We start from the raw sequence: 22,450 nt of genomic DNA on the forward strand, positions 1-22,450 counted from the left end.
GAGCGTGCCACAAGAGAAGGGAAAATAGAGACCCCATCCTCCAGGGGTGTCAGTCATCACACACAGCAGTGCTTCCCTAAGGCACAGACCTTGAGGGGAGGATTGCTCAACAACCCAATTTGACCCCAATATGCTTCTGAGTCACCAGGGTCATCCAGATGGCTAGTTGTACTAACTTGGTGTAAGTGCACAAAGGTGCTGGAACAGCTGCCTAAGAATCACTGAGGGCACTTCTTAAAAGCGCAGCTTATAAGACAACAAACCAACCAGCACGTGATCTAATAGGTCTGAGATGAGGGTCTCAGCTCCCCTGGTGACTATAACACAGCCACATTTGGGGTTTGATGGCATAGAGAACTGGGTTGTGAAATGATTGAGACATCCTTGGTTAAAGACACCTCTGGGCCAGACTCGGTGCCTTGCACCTGTAATCCTAGCACTCTGGGAGGCCAAGGCAGGAGGATTGCTTGAGGTCAGGAGTTTGAGACCAACCTGAGCAAGAGAGACACTGTCTCTCCTAAAATCAGAAAAATTAGCTGTGTGCAGTGGTACACGCACTGGTAGTCCCAGATACTCAGGGAGGCCGAGGCAGGAGGGTCACTTGAGCCCAGGAGTTTGACGTTGCAGTGAGCTATGATCACGCCACGGCACTCCAGCCTGAGTGACAGAACCAGACTGTGAAACAAAGACACCTCAGGACTTCTGTAAGGGCCCAGGAGATCTTATAGGCCTGTTACCCTCACTGCCAGTTGGCTCTGATCCAGGAATGAAAAGCTTTCTAAATCCGACATACAGGAAAAACAGTGCCAATTTCACAATATTTTCATATTTTGCCAAGAGCTGCCTTTGGGAAGGAATGCTGAATGTGAGTCCAGATGAAAAGTAAAGGCTGCAAAATAACCACCCATTTCCATTCCCACTCAAGGAGGGCCCAGTCTTCCTACCTGCTGCCTGGCAGTCACAGACCACAAACAGGAGCCACTCTATCCTTATACTTTTATGACCAAATTATGACCCAAGCTTCAAGAGCTCCTAGGGTCTTGGCTGGCTTCCTGCAATGCTCCCAGCCTCCATAGAGGAAAGTAGCCCCGAGGGAGGAGCTGACTAATGTCCACCTGGCCGAGCCAGCCTGGCCCAAGAAGCCCAGGAAGAACTTTATTGTCACCTCTCGTACTCACTGACACATACTAGCATGTACACAGAAAGAGGTGAGTAGTAAAGCTAACAGAGTCCCCATGTCCTCCTCAGGGAATCCAGAGGAACTCCTGAAGACATCTACCCCCCTTCCCACCTTGGGCCCCTCTTACCCTGGCACAGTTTAACAAGGCCCATAACAATGATGGCAATGAGCGCTAGGACCTTGGCGTAAGTGAACGTGTCCTGCACACGTGTGCCCCACTTGACATAGGCACAGTTCACAAATGTCAGCAGACCTAGGAGAAAAATCATAAAATCACTTACAGGTTTGCACTGAGAGAGCACAGAGAGAGGCCCAACCTCTCTTTACAGAGAACATCACTTTGGCCCTTCCCACCTAAGGCAAAGGGACCAATGGATCTGTGAGAATCAGGAGAAAAAGAAAATGAGGGGACACCCTGCACCTGCCGCAGCTGACAGCACACATGAATGTCCCCTTACTGTTGACATTCAAACATACAAAGGCTGCAAAATAACCACCCATTTCTGTTCCCTGTCACGAGGGCCCAGTCTTCCTATTTGCTACCTGGCTGTCATAGACCACAGACAGGAGCCACTCTGTCCCCACAGATTACTTTTATGATCCAGTTATGACCCCAGCTGCAGTGAACACATATTCACACATTCTGAAAGCCAGCTCCAGTTGTGGAAATTCCCTCCACGCCCAGGAATGGCTGACTTTACTCGCTCTTCCCCATTCAGACTCCCAAGGTTCCAAACCACAAGAAGCACAAGACCTGTCTATAGCCACATGAGAGAATGGGAACAAAAGAGACCCATCAATAAATAAGGTAAATCTGAATGCAGATGGCAGGTCATCTAAGGAATTAGACAATGTTTTGCATGTAAGTGTAAAACAAAAAACTTGTTATGTGCCTGATGATTTCACATATATTCTCTCTACCAATTCTCATAAGCCCCAAATATAGACATTCCTATTCTCATTGTATAGATAAGGAAACTGAAGCCGAGAGACTAACATTTCCAAGCGCACTGCTCACCCCTACCCTCAATTCCTAACCAAACCTCCCAGTTCTCAGTGAGGTCCATGGAGAATTGAGGCCAATGGAGTGTTTCACAGGCTCATGTCAGCACTGATCGCTTTAAGTTACAGCTCCTCACACACCTCAGTGACATCTGCACCATGTGTTGAGTGTCCTAGAACTTTGCCACCACTAAACAAGGATGGCTCTGACCCCCGGGGAGGACACAACAGCAATATCCAAGGGGTTCTACAGCAAGAAGGAACACAGTGACACTTCTAAATACCACCTCTAAGCCTCCAAAAATAGAACTTTTATGTGCACTTCAAATGTTATTGGCAAATTGGCCGGGCGCAGTGGCTCACGCCTGTAATCCTAGCACTCTGGGAGGCCAAGGCGGGAGGATTGCTTAAGGTCAGGAGTTCAAGACCAGCCTGAGCAAGAGCAAGACCCTGCCTATACTAAAAATAGAAAAAAAATTAGCTGGGCAACTAAAAATAAAAACAAAAAATTAGCTGGGCATGGTGATGCACACCTGTAGTCCCAGCTACTCAGGAGGCTGAGGCAGGAGGATCGCTTGAGCCCAGGAGTTTGAGGTTGCTGTGAGCTAGGCTGATGCCACAGCACTCTAGCCTGGGCAACAGAGTGAGACTTGGTATCAAAAAAAAAAAAAAAAAAATTATTAGAAAATCTTTTGGGCCCATTCTCTAAGCCACTTCCACCTTCTCCTACTCATTTTCTACTCTCTCCTTCAGCCAGACTCTCTCTTCCTTTTTCATGCCAGATATACACATAAAAGAAATGTTGGCTGGGAGCAGTGGCTCACACTTGTATTCCTAGCCCTCTGGGAGGCCAAGGTGGGAGGACTGCTTGAAGTCAGGAGTTCAAGACCAGCGTGAGCAAGAGTGAGACCCCCATTTCTACAAAAAAATAGAAAAATCAGACAGGCATGGTAGCACTTGCCTGTAGTCCCAGCTACTTGTGAGGTTGAGGCAGGAGGATCACTTGTACCCAGGAATTCAAGGTTGCAGTGAGCTATGTATGATGACACCACTGCACTCTAGCTGCAGCAACAGAATAAGACCGTATCTCCAAAAAATAAAAAGTCTTCTCCCCTTCTCTTCTTGCCATAGCCAACAGCAACTCCTACTTTCAAGGTCTAGCTCAGCCCCCACTTCCTCTTAAAACCTTCCCCCAATGTACCTGCCAGGCCCTCTCTGAGCTCTCTTTTCCCTGAACCCCACAACATTCCCACTTCACAGCACAGCTTAGTGTCTAATGCTGTCGTCACGTGCACATTTGTCTCAAGTAGGTCTCTCCTCTTTGAGGAGAAATGATGAACCCTGGCTGGAATCAAGGTGGTGATGACTTTCACTTAACCAATTCCCTAAGGCAAGGCAAATTGTCAGAAAGTTGGATGTTCCTCCACTCCAAGGGAAAGAAGTGCCTAGCGCCAGCCTGTGGAAATACATAGACAGCACAGCCTTGATGGCTTTCAAGAGCTTTCACTTAGTATGCTGGCAAATAACACAGGTGCTTACCACTCAATCACGAGGCAGGCATAGGTCTCTGGGAGAATGGTCAATGGGCAGGGGAGATGCCTAAAAGAATGCATGGTGTTAGGAGGTCTTCCCAGGGATGACCCCTGCCGATCAAAGTTCCCTGTGTGGGGCTAAGCCTAGATCAGCTAACATAAGGATTACCTAGTTAACAGCCACCTGTAATCCACAGATTCCTGTGCAATACATTAACCATATCTTGAGGTATCTGTCCAGTTCCTTCCTGAGAATTGTTCCCCCTTCCCTATTACAGCCGGTTGAGCCAGACATTAAACCCACGCTGAGCCTAATAGATTGTCTCTCCCAGGAACATAGAATTGGAAAACCAAGAAACTAAATCTAAGAGCTGGAAGCCACAGCAAGTCCAAGTCACATACAAGCCCTTAGTAATAGAGGAACAGAAACCATAAATAAGCACAGGAAAGCAGGACCACAAAAAGCAGCGGAAGCCAGAGATATGCAGCTTTGAGAGAAAGACTGACAGAAACCAGGCAGGAGGTGGGGTGGGGTGGAGTGGGGTTGGGGGCATGCATGCCTATAGTCCCGGCTACTCTGGAGGCTGAGACACAAGGATTGCTTAAGCCCAGGAGAAAGAGATTTTCTTCTCATATCCTGGCTGTGCTTACTGTGTTTGCTTGTAGCCCCAGGATGGGGAAGAGAAGTTGAGACGCTCCTCACATCCACTGACAGGCACTCCTCACTTCTGCCTCTTCTCCTCCCCTCCATTCTGCTACACATTTCCCACAGGATTGGGCCTCTCTACACACAAGCAAATATTACACACGGTGGAAATTCAACGACTGTGTGCTAAACTAATGAATGTAGGCAGCTTTCCTGGAAGTCCCTGTAGAGCTCATTTCAAAGACCAGCAGGAATGATACAAAACCACCTGGTCAGCGTAGTTGCCTCTAGGGAGGAAGACTAAAGATCTGGAGAGGGAGGGAGCCTTTTTCCATTGTGTACCCTTATATACTTTGACTGACTTACCATGCACATGTGCTTCTTTCTAGATAAAAATAAAAATAATTTACTAGCAACAAAGTATAGCCAGAAAGCAGAGCCAGGGTCAGGGTGAACCTAGTAGGTGCCTACAGTATAAAATTTAAGGAGGCACTCACTCTCAGGGGACCACGAGCAAGAACCTGAGAGCCAGTACTTCCTTAAATGCTGGCCCTAGGTGCCTCCCTTGCCTTACTCTACTCTCAGCCCTGCCAGAGAACAGAGAGCTCCCAAAACAGTCTACCAAACAGAAGCCAAGTCTCTTGACTGTTTTCCTGATTCCAATTAAGGAACCAAATTTCACCATCTGATCCCCACCCCTCCATGCTTCCCAGAACCCAGCCCCATCTAGCTCACCATAAGCTCTATCAGAGTTCAAACAAAGACAACAGGCCTGAGCCTTCAGGCCAGATGCTCAAATTCAACTACCACATTTAAAACATCCAAGCCTTTCCCCTTCGTCTGATCTCATTTTCTTCCTGGACAAGTCTGCACCAAGTAGCATCGAACCCATGGGAGGGTCTTCAAGGCTCTCTGGGAGCTTGTTGCTGAGAAAGAAGTGCTCCAACAGCAGATCTAGACCCAAATCCAAGCAGAAACAAATCCCCAAAGTCTCTCTGTGGCAGAGACTAGTAATTATTTTCCAATATCTGTCCTTTCCCTTTTCCTTAGTAATAGAAATTTTAGCTGAAGTCATGGCTGCTCAAAATAAAGCTGACATTCTCTAGCCTCTCCTGCAGGTAGGTAAGACCATGTAACTAGGTTTTATCCCAGGGATGCATGCAAATGTTTCATATGAGACCTCAGGAAGTGTCTTTAAAAGGAAGGGTGTGCCTTTCTTTGTCCTTCCTGTTAGCTACAATGCAGACATGACATGGGCTAGAAGTCACATGCTGAGCCTGGCAGGACAGTAAGACAGAAGGAATGAACCTGGCTCCCTGAAGAACTGAAGTCATTCAGGCCACACTGCCTACCTTTAACATGTGAGAGAAATAAACATCAATATGTTTGAGCCATGCTGCTTTAGCTTTCCTGTTGTTTGAAACCCAAGCTAATACTGAATAATATGTATGTATCCTCTGACACAACTGCCTCTCATACTCTCTTCTGATGAGGAGAAGGCCTAGCAACCTTAGCTGAAGTCCCAGCTATGCTGAAAGTCCCAGCTCCCTTTTTGCACAGGCAACAGGGAGGGGAGGAAAATCTTCCTCCCACAAATAGGCTGGGTGTTATAAAGGGGCATTCAAGGACACAGCAGTGCAATCCTAAACAATAATAACAACACAAAAGGTGGGCAAAGAAAAAAGGTGAGGGAGAACCAAGTACAAGTCTATTAGAAGTGTGGTGGGGCACAGTGGCTCACACCTGTAATCTTAGCACTCTGGAAGGCCGAGGCGGGAGGATCGCTTGAGGTCAGGAGTTCGAGATCAGCCTGAGCAAGAGTGAGACCCTGTCTTTACTAAAAATAGAAAGAAATTAACTGGACAACTAAAAATACATAGAAAAAATTAGCTGGGCATGGTGGCGCATGCCTGTAGCCGCAGCTACTCAGGCAGCTGAGGCAGAAGGATTACTTGAGCCCAGGAGTTTGAGATTGCTGTGAGCTAAGCTGACACCACAGCACTCTAGCCCAGGCAACAGAGCGAGACTCTGTCTCCAAAAAAAGAAAAAGAAAAAAAAAAGTATCCTTGTTTTTAATTACATAAATACATGTAGTCTTACTATGAAAACATTCAAACTATACATAGGCTTAGAGTCTTTGAGCAACTAAGATCAAGACCCAGTCCTCCTCAGGCCTGTATCACTCTCAGAACATGGAAACCGTCTGTCCACAGCCAACAACGGACCAAAATAGGTCAGAATATACTTTCTACTGGGACCCTGATGAGGCCTGAATCCAAGACAGCAAGAAACAATGGAAAGATATTCAGGGGTCATTATACATTGTTTCTTCACTCCAGTCTCACCCTTGTCAGTCTTTTTCTCCCTCCTCTTCCTCTTTCTCCTCCTTCTCATTGTCAACTTCACCAAACAAACTCACAGGGGGAATAGAGTCTGGGCTGTGAGCAAGCCCTGGGCTTTGATACCACTGTGTCAGCAATGACCCTTTTCTCCATGTTGAAATCTTCAAGTCAGCTACAAATACTTTACAATGATGTGTGTGATCCTAACACAACAGCCAGGATCCCTAGGTCAAAGCCCACAAAGACAAACAAATGGACCAACAACACCCAAGTCAGAAACATCACCCTTCTGCAGTCAAATCGAGTACTCTTACAATACTGGGTGCCCTGGTTAGAGAGAATACTGCTGATCACCTTGCCAAAGATGGGACCCTATGTACCTCAAGAAACAAAATTTTCCCCCTACAGGCCCATAAGTGAATACAGGTCCCTAAGCTTACTGAGTTCAGTCACCAGCCTGAGGCCCTACCCCAACACAGAAGATTCCAAAACCTGAGAAGACATATTAACAGAGCGTACCTTTAGGACTGAGTTTCTCAACCTCAACACTATTGACATTTTGGGCCAGATTATTGTGCAGGGCTGCCCTGTGCATGGTATTATGTACAACAGCACCCCTGGCCTCTACCCAATAGAAGCCAGCAGTACCCTCTCCCAGTTGTGACAACTAAAAATGTCTCCAGACATTGCCAAATGTCTCCTGGGGAACAAACTCCCCTCTGGCTGAGAACCACTGCTCTAGGAATTCATTAGTAGCCAGACAGCCTGAAATCCCAGAAAAGCTGTCTGGACCTCCTTGCGAGTGCAACCTGGGAATGGGGTATGGTGCAGCCAGAAGGCCAGGATCTGAAGCACAAATGCCTCCAGGGGCCTAGAAAGTAATACGAATGAGCAAACGCAAGAAAGCCCGGGTATAAAACAAGAGGAAGTGGGGCACTGTAGTGGACTGGGGAGCATATACTCCATTTAAAGGGAGCGACCACTACTCAGATCCAACTCATTGTATCAGGCAGGAATTTGGGTACAAGGTTGCCAGAACTTTTGCTTCTTCAAGTGAAAGGACAGGTCCTGATTTTCAAATGTTGGCAACTAATTTGAAATTATTTAGAACACTATATAGGCCAAATAAATCTATCGGTCACCAGCCTGTGGCCTCTACCCAGTGTTGGTTATATGGAGATTTCCTGGGCCCTCCATTCTAGAATGGAACTTCAATTGTCTAGCCTGGCATAGCTATAACTTCTTTATGCAGTCTCCAAACCAACAAGCTGGACTCCTCTCATGTCTCAATTTCAAGACTAAATTTCTCCTATCCTACTGAAGCCTCACCCTGGATTCAGTGCAGACCTTTGTTTTTATTTTCCCTCATTATGACCTAATTGGTCTCTTCCAATTTATGTCTCTTGCAACCAGGCGGCACCCACTGCCACCCCTGCTCAAGGAGACTCCCTCTCAGCATATCCCAGCTGTTGAAAGCCTGATTCTAGAACCTCAGATCCAAGAAGGGAAGTCAGTTGACCCTAAAGCCTAGTCAGTTAGACTGGAACATGGTTTTATGACTTGGCCCTATCTCTGACAAGTTCCTGCCCTCAGGTCTGGATTCTAGAAAAGCCTGGGCTTCAAGAATTCAGATCCTGAGGAATCTGGGTAAAAGTATATGTTGAGTGAAAGTGGCTAGGAGATACCATGACTTAGCATTTCTAAGCAGTGAGGCCTCGCCTCCAATCAAAAGATCAGTTCCTGGTATGGGGATGGGCTCCTTATGCACAAAAAATATGGGAAACATCATAAAGGAAAAAAATATTTAACAAAAATCAAAATAAAAATCTTCTGGCCAGCTGTGGTGGCACACCTGTAATCCTAGCAATCTGGGAGGCCAAGACGGGTGGATCTCAGGAGTTCGAGACCAGCCTGAGCAAGAGCAAGACCCCATCTCTACTAAAAATAGAAAGAAATTCCTGGACAACTAAAAATAGAAACAAAAAATTAGCCAAGCACGGTGGCACATGCCTGTAGTCCCAGCTACTTGGGAGGCTGAGGGAGGAGGATAGCTTGAGCCTAGAAGTTTGAGGTTGCTGTGAGCTAGGCTGATGCCACAGCACTCTAGCTTGGGCAACAGAGTGAGACTCTGTCTCAAAAAAAAAAAAAAAAACTTCTGTATCTCAAAAATTATATACAACAGTGCCCTTTAACTTGGTTTTTCTTTGAATTCATTGTAAACCCATCACAGACCAATGCCCAGGCAATCTCAGATGCTCAGATAGGAGCACAAACTCACAAAACTTTCTAGAAAGTGACTAACATATGCAGAATCTTAAAACAGTTTATTTCCTTAGACACAGGGATTTCCCTTGTATAAGTCTATCCTAAGGAAATATGCAGAAACTCTAAAAATCAGTTATATATTATATACAAAGATCTCCACAACAGGATTATTTATAACAATAATATTATACAGCACTTACTAGATATGCCAGGCAGAAAGAAGCATTATATACGTCTTGGTTCATTTATTCCTCACAACATCTTTCGAGATAGGTACTACCAATATCCCAATTTTGAAAATGAGAAAACCGAGGCAACAGTTATTTAACACCCCAAGGTCAACAGCTAGTCAATGGTAAAACTGGAAATCAAACCCAGTCTGGCATGGGGGCCTGTGATCTGAACCACCATGCTACATGTGTCCCCAGACCATGTTTTCTAAGAATATTTGATAAAAGAGCTAAAATATTAAATTTTAAAAATCATTAGCCAGGGCCGGGCGCGGTGGCTCACGCCTATAATCCTAGCACTTAGGGAGGCCGAGGCGGGTGGATTGCTCGAGGTCTGGAGTTCGAGACCAGCCTCAGCAAGAGCGAGACCCCGTCTCTACTAAAAATAGAAAAAGAAATTATCTGGCCAACTAAAATATATATATAGAAAAAATTAGCCGGGCATGGTGGCACATGCCTGTAGTCCCAGCTACTGGGGAGGCTGAGGCAGAAGGATCGCTTGAGTCCGGGAGTTTGAGGTTGCTGTGAGCTAGGCTGACGCCACGGCACTCTAGCCCAGGCAACAGAGACTCTGTCTCAAAACAAAACAAAAAAAAAGTGCTAGGATTACAGGCCTGAGCCCCCAAGCCCAGCCAACAAAATTATCCCTTTTTTAAAGAGCTTGGTCAGGCCAGAGTCTCCCTCACCAAATCCTGTCAGACATATATAGCCAAGTACCCATCTTCTCTCCTCCCAGGGCTATCCATTCCCCCTCACTGTCCCAAGAAATATGGAGGGGTTCCCTTATGATTTGTCTTTAACAAATTCCTTCAAGTTAGGAGGCATGGATATTGTACAGTCCTTTAAAGCTAACTCCAAGGTACTCTCAATCTATTTTAAACACTGTGGATAAACTATATATGCTGCCAAAGCTTTTGCAAACAGAGATATGGAAAGAACAGAGTGTAATTAAGTGCTTCTGGCAGCACAGTGCTAAGAAACGCAAGAAATTCTGGGCTATTTCTCAGCTACACACTGGTTCTACAAGGCTTGATAAAGTCACAGCAATCTTCTCTCCTTGCTACCCCATATGAGATAAAGGAAAATAAAGTGTGGTACACTGGGATCTCTCAGATTCTATCATTAGAAACTCAAATATGGGGTAGAAGCCACCTTCCTCTCACTGGCTGCAGGCAGAACTTGTTTACAAAGTCAGTGTAAAGAAATCTGAAACAGCAGTGGGAAAAAGCCATTTTGGTGTGGTGCCTGCTGCTTAGAACAGGCCACAGAGTGGCAGTGGCAGGAAGGAGGGGGTCCTGCGGTATAACACCTTAGGACTCCCACAATCTAGAGAAGCCTATTTTCTCACAGCTGCCTTTAAACTGCTTTAAGATGAAAAGCTGGGGGTAAAACACTTTTTTTTTTTTTTGAGCAGCAGAATAAAGGCTACAATACTTATGGTTTCTCCTGGGTTAAGTTACCACTGGTGATATTGACTCCAACCATAACACCTGACAAGACAAATGTGAGACGTGTATCAACTTGTCCCACGGACCAGGGAACAGAACTCAGGGTCAGCCAAGAGAGGAAGAATATGACACACCAAAAGCCATGAAGAGATTCAAACTTCTCCCACCTCCATCCTTTACGTTTACTTGTCTCTCAGGATCAAATGACTCTGGTGAAACTACTTCCTCAAAACAGAAAATATGGCCAGGCCAGGAGGTGGCTCACCCCTGTAATCCTAGCACTCTGGGAGGCTGAGGCAGGAGGATTGCTTGAGCTCAGGAGTCGAAGACCAGCCTGAGCAAGAGTGAGACCCCATCTCTACTAAAAACAGAAAAATTAGCCAAGTGTCATGGCTCACACCTGTAGTCCCAGCTACTCGGGAGGCTGGGGCAGGAGGATCACTTGAGCCCAGGAGTTTGAGGTTGCTGTGAAATATGGTGAGGCCACTGCACTCTACCCAGCGTGACAGAATGAAACTGTCTCAATTAAAAAAAAAAAAAAAAGGAAATTGAACCCCTCTTCTTACCACCCCACTAACAAATATAAATTTTTTTTAAAGATAGAATGCCTCTCCCCCCGCAAACAGTACAATATACTACTCAAAGACAAAGTACGATTATTACAGTACCCCAAACCCCCACACATCCTCCCACCCTCAACCCCTACTTACATACGCAAGCAGCAGCGAGGAGACGGCAGGCCAGGTACGGGGGATTGCAGGTGGGGAAGGAGGGCTGGACCATGTAGTTGGCAAAGGTGATGGCGATGATGGCCTGACTGGTGGGCTCAACAATGAGCAGTGAGGCCCACAGGCGGATGAAGGCAATGAAGCCCCCAAAGGCCTCAAGAATATAAGCATAGCTGGCCCCCGACTTGGTGATAGTAGTCCCCAGCTCTGCGTAGCAAAGGGCACCCACAACAGAGAAGAGCCCACCAATGGTCCACACAACCAGTGACAGCCCATAGGAGGCAGTGTGTACCAGCACACCCTTGGGTGAGACAAAGATCCCTGAGCCTATCATGTTGCCCACCACCAGGCTGACTCCATTCAGCAGGGAGATCTCCTTCTTCAGCTGCATAGTTTCCAGGGAGTTTTGAGGTGGTGAGCCAACATCTTCTTCCATCCTGGGTTGGCTGGCATCAGGGATGAGATGGTAGGAGGGGGTGGTGCTCCCAAGCTCCCTGGTTTCCATGGCAAATGCTTCCTGCACACCTATGTTTACTGTGGCCTGGCAAGAATACAAGTATGTCAGTCTATGGCAGGAGCTGGTGAGGCTCTGGTTTAAACCAGGTTTCCCTGCCCACCTCCTGCTTAGGAACAGCATGCCATGCACACAGCCCAAAATACAACAGGCCTTTCTCAGTTCCCACCACAAGACACAGGGAAATAGACCTTCACTGCTCCCAAGAAAGATGCCATGGGAGCGCAGGCATGACGTGATAGCAACGTCCAAGGAGAGGTACCAGTCTTGCTGCCCACAACAGGCTGCCATTAGGTTTGTTCATAGCCTGATTTTCCCTAAGGTAACTTCTGCTCTGTTCTTACCAGCTTAAAACCCACAGATCTGACTTGCAGAGAAGACCAGAGTCCCTGCACCAGGTACACAGCCTGAAAGGCCTCTCACTGTCCATTCCCAGGTAATCCTGCCACTCACTTCTAACCAAATATAAAGAGATTTTGCAGTGTCTAGCCACATGTGGAGACATCTGCAGTTACTCTCACATGGGTAAAGAACATCAGTAGGTTCTGGGAAGGGCCACGAAAATGCTGAGACAAGAGCATATCACTATTACAGAGACTAGACCAAGAACAAGTCCCTCATGAAAATGCACACCTAGGAATCACTGTGTCCACAACAGTCACCTTGACCCCACATTGCTGCTTGTCCAGTCAACAGCTTTCTTTCCCCAAACTACCCAAAAGAAAGGGATTACATACCCCTCGGCATGCTCCTCACTTCACTACTATCTGGGGTTGCAAAGAGATTCTCCCAGCACAGGACCCAGGCATCTTGCCACCCAACCAAGACTATAAGGCTTCTCTTATCTATGGATCTGGTGTTAGAAGGCATCCTGTAGAGACGGCACACACACCACCCCCACCACCACCTTTGGATTAGTTGGCCAATCCAGAAACCTCAAGGAAGTTGGATTCCACATTAACCTACCTACCAGACCCCGAATCTGTCAAAGGAAGATAAGCAACTTCCTGACCCTACACCGAGGGTGAGCTTCTCCTTCACTTAATTCTTGTGCCACGCAAGCTTCAGATCCCCTGATCCCAACTCATCTGCTAGAATAAGGAATCTGGTGGGCCGTTTGATTCCCACTCAGGTGTCAGTACTTTAAGGTCACAGGTTTAACTATCAGGGGTAAGACCAGGATCAGGACCTCATCTTCCCAGAAGTCTCTCATCTACTCAACAAAGTTGTATGTGCCAGAACCTGGCCTCACGGAGCTCAGAGCAAAGGAACCACAGACACACCAGAGTGAGGAGTTCTCAGAGAAGACTCCGATCTCCGCATGCCCCACCTAAGACTCCTGCCTGTACCTATCCCAAACTCCTTCCGGAGTCTGGACCTGAGCCCAAAGGAAAAAGCTCCTCTGGGCCACTAGTAAGCTTTCCTCCAGTCCCAGAGGAGTTGAGGCAGCCTACTTCTGCATAGACGAGACAGCTTTAAGGCAGCACCACTTTTCCTTTCACTCCTGGCACCAAGCCATGCAGGTTTCCCTATGCAGGCACGTGGAAACATATTTGTTTTCACGTGTCTGTCAGGTGAGCCCAGGCATGCATGGGAACAAAACCAGTAAACAGCTGGGAAGCCCATATGTTCATGTAAGAGTCAGGTGCAAAGAGACCTAGGCTGTCTACCTAACTCAACACAGAAACGCGCAGAGAAACCTGACCCCAGTGACCACTCCAGCTTCCTCTATTCCATCAGACCCTGCTGGTACGAGGGTCTGGGGCTACTAGGTATTCATTCCCTTTGTACTTGTACAACCCGGCACTGCTGTCTGATATGGCTATATCAAGTTTGTCTGATACGCTGGTGAAACTACCCAGTGGCCTTTTTTGGAGAACTCGAGCATAGTCACTGCCCCATACCTGAATGAGAGATAAGGTTCCTACTAGAATGTTCAGAAGGACTCCTCCTTCAGCCAAGGAGAGAGGCAGAGTCACATACAACTGAGGGAAGATGAGGTCTCTTTCTTTTCATTCAACAACAAAATGTAACTGTCATCCATAGCCTGTTATTGGTCAAAAGTAATTAAAGTCCCTACCTCTCTGCTAAACACCCAAGAACAGAATGAGACCAAACGAATGAGTCCTAGGCTAGCTTGGCCACACAACCCCAAGCCCACCCCTTACCTCCCCTATACATCTAAACCTCACATCACATGCCTCTACAAAATCTGCCAAGAACCTACATCATGCCAGGCTCTGTGTTGGTTCACAGCAGTGAACAAGATTGGTATGGACCATGCCCTCATAGAACACACAACCACACATTATGGCAGCATGTAGATGAGATGGACATGGGATCAGAAGCCCCACAGGCAGAGACTAGAGCTCACCAGCTACTTGTACCTCACCCTTCTCTGACCTTTAGTTTTTCCAGAGGTAAGAGTAAGATAATAGCTACCTTCCCAGACAGCCTTACTGATCTTTTGTGAGCAACAAATTATAGACAATAAAACTTCTATAAAATGTGAGGCCTTCCTCAATGGGGTTAACATTTGCTGAAAGACAAATTCTGAAAACAAGGAAGAGAGGAAGGGAAGAAGAGAGGTAAACTCATTTTACTGGAAGATAAAATCTGGGATAAAATGAAAAGTCCTCAACTTCTAGTTTCCAGTGAAGATGTAGAAAGCTGGAGAAGGCATCACTCTCACTCCAATGACAAAAAAGGCTGGAGAACCTATAAAACCATAACTTTTCTTGAAGCCATCAGAAAGCTAAGGTTACAGGGTAACTAACTAGACTGAAACTGATGGAAAGACAGGTATTTCCAATGAGAGAGAGATACAAGCTCTAGCTCACCTGTGGCAGTGGGAGAAAGACAGGACCCACCATACAGGGAGGGTCAGAAGAATTCAGGTACAATTTTAACAAATTACCAAATGTCAAATACGGTTTAGCATGAGCCACAGACACTCAGAGGTTTTTCTCCAGAGACCTCAGGGGATGCTCACAAGAAATACTGGACAGGAGACCAGAGAAAGCCTCTCTCAGTAGTGCTGGCCTGGAGGAGGAAAAATACAAGGACCCTTCTCCTCTGAAGACTAAAAACTTATAAACCCCTGGGCAAAGGGCAGCAAACTCTGTCACTCCCAAGGCAGCTGGGGCAGGGTAAAAGGAAAAAAAACCTCTATGCCGGGAGGAGGGGCAGGAAATTCTAGTCAAGACCCTTAGCAGTGTCCTACCTCTGGAGGAGTAGCAGGATCTCCCAGAAAGATACACCCCTGAGACCCAAGGAAACAGGGTCTGCCTAAGACTGAGGCTGAACCAGGACACCAGAGAAACCCCCTGCTACTCCTCACCAGGTTAGCAACCACCCAGGAACAAGCACTAATGCTATGGTAGACTGCGCCGAGGCAGACGTGTAAAAAGAAGACCTAAAGCTGAAGGTGGAGCATAAATTTTGAGAAAAAGCCTCCCTCCAGCAAATCAACCCTAAGCTGGCCAGGAAATACCAGAGGAATTTGAAGCCACTGGTGCACCTACGTTAACCATAGCAACAACAAAACCCAAGCACAATTCATCTCCTGACTAATGGATTCAAACTGCCATACTAACAGCCTAGCAAAAGAAGAGGTGTACCCATTTTCTAGAATAAATATCATATACCTCAATTTCTACCATTCTACACACTTTGTTTAACAATCAATAACAAATTACAAGCAACACACACAAAAAAGCAAGAAAAACCACCCACTATCAAGAGTGACCAAACTTAGAGATGACCCAGATATTGAAAACATCAAACAGGGAATATAAAATAACTATGATTAATACATTAAAGGCTCTAATCAAAAAGCTAGCCGGGCACCGTGGCTCATGCCTATAATACCAGCACTTCGGGAGGCCAAGGCAGGTGGATCTCTTGAGACCAGGAATTCAAGACTGGCCGACTAGCCTGAGCAATATAGTGAGAGCCCATCTCTACAAAAAATACAAAAATTAGCCATGGGTGGTGGAGCATGTCTGTAGTCCCAGCTACTTAACAGCCTGAGGCAGGATTGCTCCAGCCCAGGAGTTTGAGGTTGTAGTGAGCTCTGATGATGCAACTGCACTCTAGCCTGGGCAACAGAGCAAGACCCTGTCTCAAAAAAAAAAAAAAACGGTTGGACATCATGCAGGAACAAATGTGGAATTTCAGCAGAGCAATGAAAACCAGGAGTGGAAATGGAAAAAAGTGAATAAAATAGAATAGAGCATGTAAGAACTGTGGGGCAATATCAAATAGTATGAGGCAAATATAAAAAAATTAATTTTTGGCTTATTTTTAATTACTTTAGAATATAATTGGCTGCCTAAAGCAAAAATAGTAGCAAAGTATTGTGAACTTATAGTACATGTAAAAGTAAAATGTCTGATAACAATAGCACAAAAGATAGGAAGGAAGAATTGGGAGTATACTTTTACAAAGGTCTTATATTACATATGAAGCAATATGCTTTTTAAAGGTAGCTAATACTAAAAATTCATATAGTAAAACTAGGACAACCACTACAAAAATTAAAAGAGGTATAAATAATAAGCCAACAGTGGAAATAAAATACACAATCCAAAAGTAGGCAGAAAAAGAAAAAAGCAAAAAAGAACATATACAACAAATAGAATAAACATACCAATACTTACATTAAGTGTAAATGATCTAGACACAATGATTAAAAGATACTATCAGATTAGATAAAAAAGCAAAGTTCAATATGTAGTCTAGTACCATGTAAACACTAATCAAAGACAACTGGAGTAGCTATACTAACACATTGACTGCCACGGTAGAAAAAAAAATTTTTCCTTGGGGCCACAGTGTTTTAGTACAAAAATGGAATAAAAACTTCAGAAACAAAACGATCCTTTCTAATTTAATGAAAAATTTGTTATTTTGTCTTGTTTTCTGTGCACGAGTTACCTGCAACTTAAAAAACTTAGTTTTGGCCGGGCGCGGTGGCTCACGCCTGTAATCCTAGCACTCTGGGAGGCCGAAGCGGGTGGATCGTTTGAGCTCAGGAGTTCGAGACCAGCCTGAGCAAGAGTGAGACCCCATCTCTACTAAAAATAGAAAGCAATTATATGGACAACTAAAAAATATATATAGAAAAAATTAGCCAGGCATGGTGGTGCATGCCTGTAGTCCCAGCTACTCGGGAGGCTGAGGCAGCAGAATTGCTTGAGCTCAGGAGTTTGAGGTTGCTGTGAGCTAGGCTGATGCCCAGCACTCTAGCCTGCGCAACAGAGTGAGACTCTGTCTCAAAAAAAAAAAAAAAAAATAGCTTCACATGGCTCAAGGTAAAGAGATGTGTTAGTTAACATATGCTTCTCCAGGCCCCGGGCTCAAAAGTAGTCTGAGTTAAATACAACTCACAAGCAGTTAATGTTGTTAACATCAGATTATTTTCTTCGGGTAACAGCTGATGAGAAGAAAAATAATGACACTAAGCTACTATGACTGCAGTTATGGTTTTGAATTAATTTGCATTTAATTAGTCACAACAATATCTATATACATATCAAAAAAGCAGTCCATACCTGTGTGAGAGGCGTTGTCTATCCTGTCCCCACACAGTAGATCTGCAGACCCTCTGCAACAATGGGATGAAAATCAGTGATTCAAGGGGCCAATCATTAAGACATTACCTCCAGCTGGGTGGCCTGGTATTATAAGAGGGTCATCAAAATTCTACCAGATCACCCTCCTAAGTTGGCTATATTTTTGCCTGCAATTTTTTTCAATTGATAAGAGAAAGTGGTGTGTGAAGATAACACACAGTATCAGTCTCTCAGACTCTCTTTCTGTAACACCGAAATCTCTGAAATCACTGTTGGAACTAATTTCTATTAAATAATTCAATGTACCCTATCAGATCCTGTCTTAAAAAAAAAAAAAGTTAAGCCCTACTTGTAAAGACACAATGCAGTTTCCTAACAGGTTTTCATCCTATTTTCCAGGCTCCTGCAGCAGATAGTAAAGGAATGTAACAGACCACTAAAACTTCCTCATGAAAATTTAACCATGAAACTGTCATATGTAATTTTTAGAAAAAAAAAAAAAAAACAAACAAAAAACAAAAACAAAAACGAATTGTCAACAGAAAAGAAGCCAAACTCTGTAAAATAATTTTAAAGAGATTTACTCTTAGCCAAATTTGAGGATCATGACCCAGAACCACACCCAAGAACCCTTGAGCAAGTGGACTCACTGTGGCTGAGTTACAGTTTGGTTTCATACATTTCAGGGAGACAGAGGTTACAGATAAAGTCATAAATCAATACATGGAAGGCATACACTGGTTTGGCCTGAAAAGGTGGGCCATCTCAAACTGGGGGGGGGTGGCGCTTACAGGTTATAGGTGGGTTTAAAGAATCTTTGACTTGTAATTGGTTAAAAATAGGAAGCTTTGTCTAAAGGCTTGGAATGTTTTAAGATAAAGAGGTCTGTTAATCACAGACAAGCTACCAGACATATATTTGTTGTGTAAGTTGAGGACCTGCAGGTTTGTCTTTCATACCTTTAGGCCTGTTAATGGGTTACAAAGGTTGTCTCCAAGAAGGTGAGGTATATCTGACCTCCCTTCTCGTGGCAGGCAATTTACTTTTAGGATATCCCCCAGGCCAAGAGGGGGGTCCATTCAGTCAGCCCGTTGGGGGGAGCCTTAAGATTTTATTTTAGTTCACAGAATTTATCAAAGTTCAATTACAAAGTTTTACAAACTGGATTTAGAACCTCTTTGATAAAGACTATAGGAAAAAATGCTATTGAGATTGTTTGGAAAAACTCAAACCATTCTTCCTCTGCTCTCACACCACAACAATCAACACAGAAGACTATGATCAGTTGTGTGGAGGCTTTTCCCCACCAACAAGCAAGCAATCAGTTCTGCAGTGGAGACCAACTGGAGTCATCTAATTCAATTCCAACACTACCTACCTGGAGATACCGTCAGATCCCATAAGTTGAGGGCTCAGTCCCCAAGACTGCTCCCCCACCCCACTTCAGACAACAGTCACAAGTCCAGGCCTCCAGAACTTCAACCCGCTTCAGTTTGGGGTTCCCATGACCACCCCCCACCACCCTTGGGTTCAATTAATTTGCTAGAGCAGCTCATAGAACTCAAGGAAACACTTACATTTGCCGGTTTATTATTAAGGATAATGCAAAGGATACAGATGAGCGAGGTATGGAGGAAGGGTCCTTGGAGCTTTCAGGCACTCCCTGGGCAGACCTCCCTCTAAGACCCTCCACGTGTTCAGCTACCCGGAAGCTCTCCAAACCCTGTCCTTTTGATTTTAAGGAGGCTTCATTACATAGGCATGATTGATTAAGCCACTGGCCATTGGTGATCAACTTAACCCTCAGGCCCCCTCTTTCCTCCCTGGAAATTGGGAGGTGGGGTTAAAAGTTGCAACCCTCTAACCCAGCTCTAGTCTTTCCTGTGACCAGCCCCCATCCTGAAGCTACCTAGGGGCAGCCAGCAAGATTAGCATACAAAAAGACATAGATACTGAGGATTTTAGGAGTTGAATGCCAGGAAAGGGAGAGGAAGACCAGATATATATTTCACAATATCACAGAGAAATATACCAAAATCTTAACTGTGGTGAAAACATACAAGACTTATTTATGCGTCTGAGTTTTATATTTCCCACAACGAGTATGCATTCATTTTTTCAATGCTTCAACTTAAAAAATAAATACATTCTTGTTTTTATCAAATAACAAAACTTATGTGGTCCTTTACGTTTGTTTTTCAACCTAGGATACCAGGAAATTCCAGATTAAATTCAGCTCCCAATCACAGTAGATAAGATATCCTCACTTCAACAGTATTTGCTACCTAATCTTTTCGATGGCTTTGGTTTTTATTTAACAACCTCATTTCAAGAATCTTTAAAAACCGCCACGGTTACTCTTTGGAAAGCAATGTAATATAAATGCATACTTTGGTTTTATAATTACATGACATGTAATACTAAAAAACAATTATGTGTGAGCCGTTCTTTTTACTAGTATTGTGTACAAATTGTAAATACACAAAACTCTTTATAAATCACAATGATAAAAGAAAGCTAGTAGAAACAATATTCACCTGTCAAGAAATAAGCAAACATCACACTTTCACAAGCCACCTCATCATAAATGGGTCAGGTAGTAAGATGACGAAGTCTCGGCAGCAAGGCCTAATTCCACTTGCATGTCCCGGCTACGTAATCTCTGCAACAGAGCGAGAGATAACTGATCAAAAAATGGACTGAGCAAGCAGCAAGGTATTTCCCTTTGAAAAATCCAACTTTTCCATGCCCGGCAGGGGCAGCCCTAATGAATAAAGAAGTTCTATCACACCCACAGGGGAGGTTAACTGAAGCAACCAGTCCAAACTTGTTGGAGAACTAAACTTGTCATCTCAGATCATGCATGTTTGGGCAACTCTGAGTCCCTGAGTCCCCGAGTCCCAGGTCCCATGACCACCGTTTGCATAACTTCTGTCAAACAGATCTGCATCCTAAAGACTACAGCAGGAAGGACAGAGGTCAGGAAATTTCCTCTACCAAGAAGTTCCAAGGAGATCAGTCACACAACTGGTGTACGTGTTTGGTCTGCAATAAAAACATGTCACAGCCAGACAGGGAAGGACGAGAGGAGAAAAATCAGTCTGGTGGTTTTCCTTCCACATGTTTGCCAGGGAAGGAAAATCTAACAGAACAACCTGAATGACAGTCTGAGACCAAAGTTGGGAGGAAAAAGCCAATAATGCACCACCACACGGGACCTTAGTAATGTGGGGCAGCTGGGGCACTTTCCTAAAGGGCTCACAGCTGGCAAAAAGAGGTGGAGGCTTTCAAGTCTGTTCCTGCAAGATCTGAAATTCAGGGCGCAGATCGCAGAGATAAGGCACCAGATGGCGGGCGTTCTGCTCAGGCCTTACGAGATGAGCTGGCTGGGGTTTCCCCCCCACATCAAGGGCAGAGACTGAATTCTTTTTAACTGTGTCACCAAGCTCATAGCCCGATGCACACGAGAGGTCCTCAAAACCACGTTAAATTAAACGCTGATTCCTATTTATACGGGCCATTACACAACATGTTTGCCTAGTGCTCAGCAAAGAATTTTCAGAATGTTTCACACATCTCTTCCGGCATTTATGACAGGAGATGGTTGCAAGACCAAGAAAGACAGGACACTGGAGACACTCAAAAGAGCCATAACAGAGGCAGGCAGGCCCTAGCCCGGCAGCCCCACGACGCCCGGCTCCGCTCGGCGCCCTCGCGCGTCTCCCACACGCCGCGCCCGGCCTCCTTCCCGCCGGGGCCTCCTTCCCGTGCTCGGTCGGCCTCACTCTCGGGGCCACTCGCACAGTCTCTCACACTCATGGAGTCACCCTCACACTTAGGGCTTCTCTCTCTCTCTCACACACACAGTCTCCCTTCTCACCCTCACCCTCCGGGTCTCGCACACTCACAAAGTCACCACCACACTCGGGTCTCTCTCACACAGTCTTCTCCCACACTCCTGGAGTCACCCTCTAGCCCCAGGTCCCCACCCTCTCCCCCGCCGCGTCTCTCGCGCGGCCCCCAGCCCGCCGCCCCGCGCCGTTTCCGGCCCGAATCCCGCCCACGGCGGCGGCGGCGACGCAGAGTGCGGGCCGAGAGGGCGCGGTCCCCGCCCCGGCCCCGCTCCCCGGCCCGGCTAGGCCCGTTACCTCCGGTGGCGCCGCCAGGATGCTCCGTCGTGCTGCCGCCGCGGCCGCCGCGGCCACTCAGGCCCCGCCCCGCCACGTCACCCGCCGCCGGATCGCGACAGCGCGTGCCGCGTCGGGACAGGGCTCCGCGGGGGTCCACCGGTGGCGCCGTTTCCGGCCTCCGAGATCCGGGCCCGAAGGCCCAGCCTCTGCGTGTAGTTGCGGGGCAGCCCCCAGTCGGCCTCGCCCGGGCCCGCGAGGGGTCCAGCCGCCCTCGCCACCCTGGAGTCACAGGAGGCCTCCGAGGGCCTCCACAATGGATGGTCCTGCGGGGAGCGCTAAACGGCCCCCACACCCTGTTCATATTTGGCCTCTGGCCTGGGCCCCATGCTCAGGGGGCCGCCAGAGCTCACACAAGGAGCTCCAGACAACCTCCACACCCAGGTCACTGCTGACCCTCTGCCAAGGGACCCCAGGAAGACACATACACCGAGGACTTGTCATCGCACACGCACAGCTCAGACTCACAGCCACTGAGGCCCCCACAGACACTACCGGGCCTCCTTAGCTGACCCCAGGCCACCCTGGGGCTCTGTCCTCATCTTGCCTGACTGTGCTGACCCCCCTCCTGGGGCAGCTGCACCCTTCTGTCCCCTTCGCCTTCTTCTGTCTGCTCCTTCTCCACCTCCCCCTGGGGCTCTGCCTGGGGCCTCCTGACCTCATGGAGCCCTGAGCCGGCCACCTTAGCATCCTGTACACACCTCAAGCACTGACTCTCCTGGCACATGGAGTCTTTTCTCCCAGCTGTGTGTCCACAGCTGCACATCCTCTAGTTCCAGACCACACCCAAACCTCTGCTC

The 22,450-nt window shown here is 46.4% G+C and overlaps 1 protein-coding gene across 3 annotated transcripts in view; it reads right to left on the bottom strand.

Moving 5' to 3' along the window:
• SLC7A6 (solute carrier family 7 member 6) overlaps nt 1-21,682 on the bottom strand; it is a 33,580-nt gene extending 11,898 nt beyond the window's left edge. Inside the window, exons 1-5 of one of the 3 annotated variants that reach the window (XM_045533417.1) lie at nt 21,612-21,682; nt 20,001-20,125; nt 17,443-17,495; nt 11,356-11,914; nt 1,308-1,433 (exon numbers count right to left, since the gene is read on the bottom strand). In XM_045533417.1, coding sequence (XP_045389373.1) covers nt 1,308-1,433; nt 11,356-11,878 — 649 coding nt within the window. In that variant the 5' untranslated portion in view covers nt 11,879-11,914; nt 17,443-17,495; nt 20,001-20,125; nt 21,612-21,682. Of the gene's footprint in view, nt 1-1,307; nt 1,434-11,355; nt 11,915-17,442; nt 17,496-20,000; nt 20,126-21,371; nt 21,438-21,611 lie in introns of those variants that run through there. The other 2 variants (XM_045533418.1, XM_045533419.1) reach the window with 2 other exon arrangements.
• Between the last annotated feature and the right edge of the window lie 768 nt (nt 21,683-22,450).

The sequence above is a fragment of the Lemur catta genome, chromosome 20 (assembly GCF_020740605.2).
Source record: "Lemur catta isolate mLemCat1 chromosome 20, mLemCat1.pri, whole genome shotgun sequence".
Lineage (NCBI taxonomy): Eukaryota > Metazoa > Chordata > Mammalia > Primates > Lemuridae > Lemur > Lemur catta.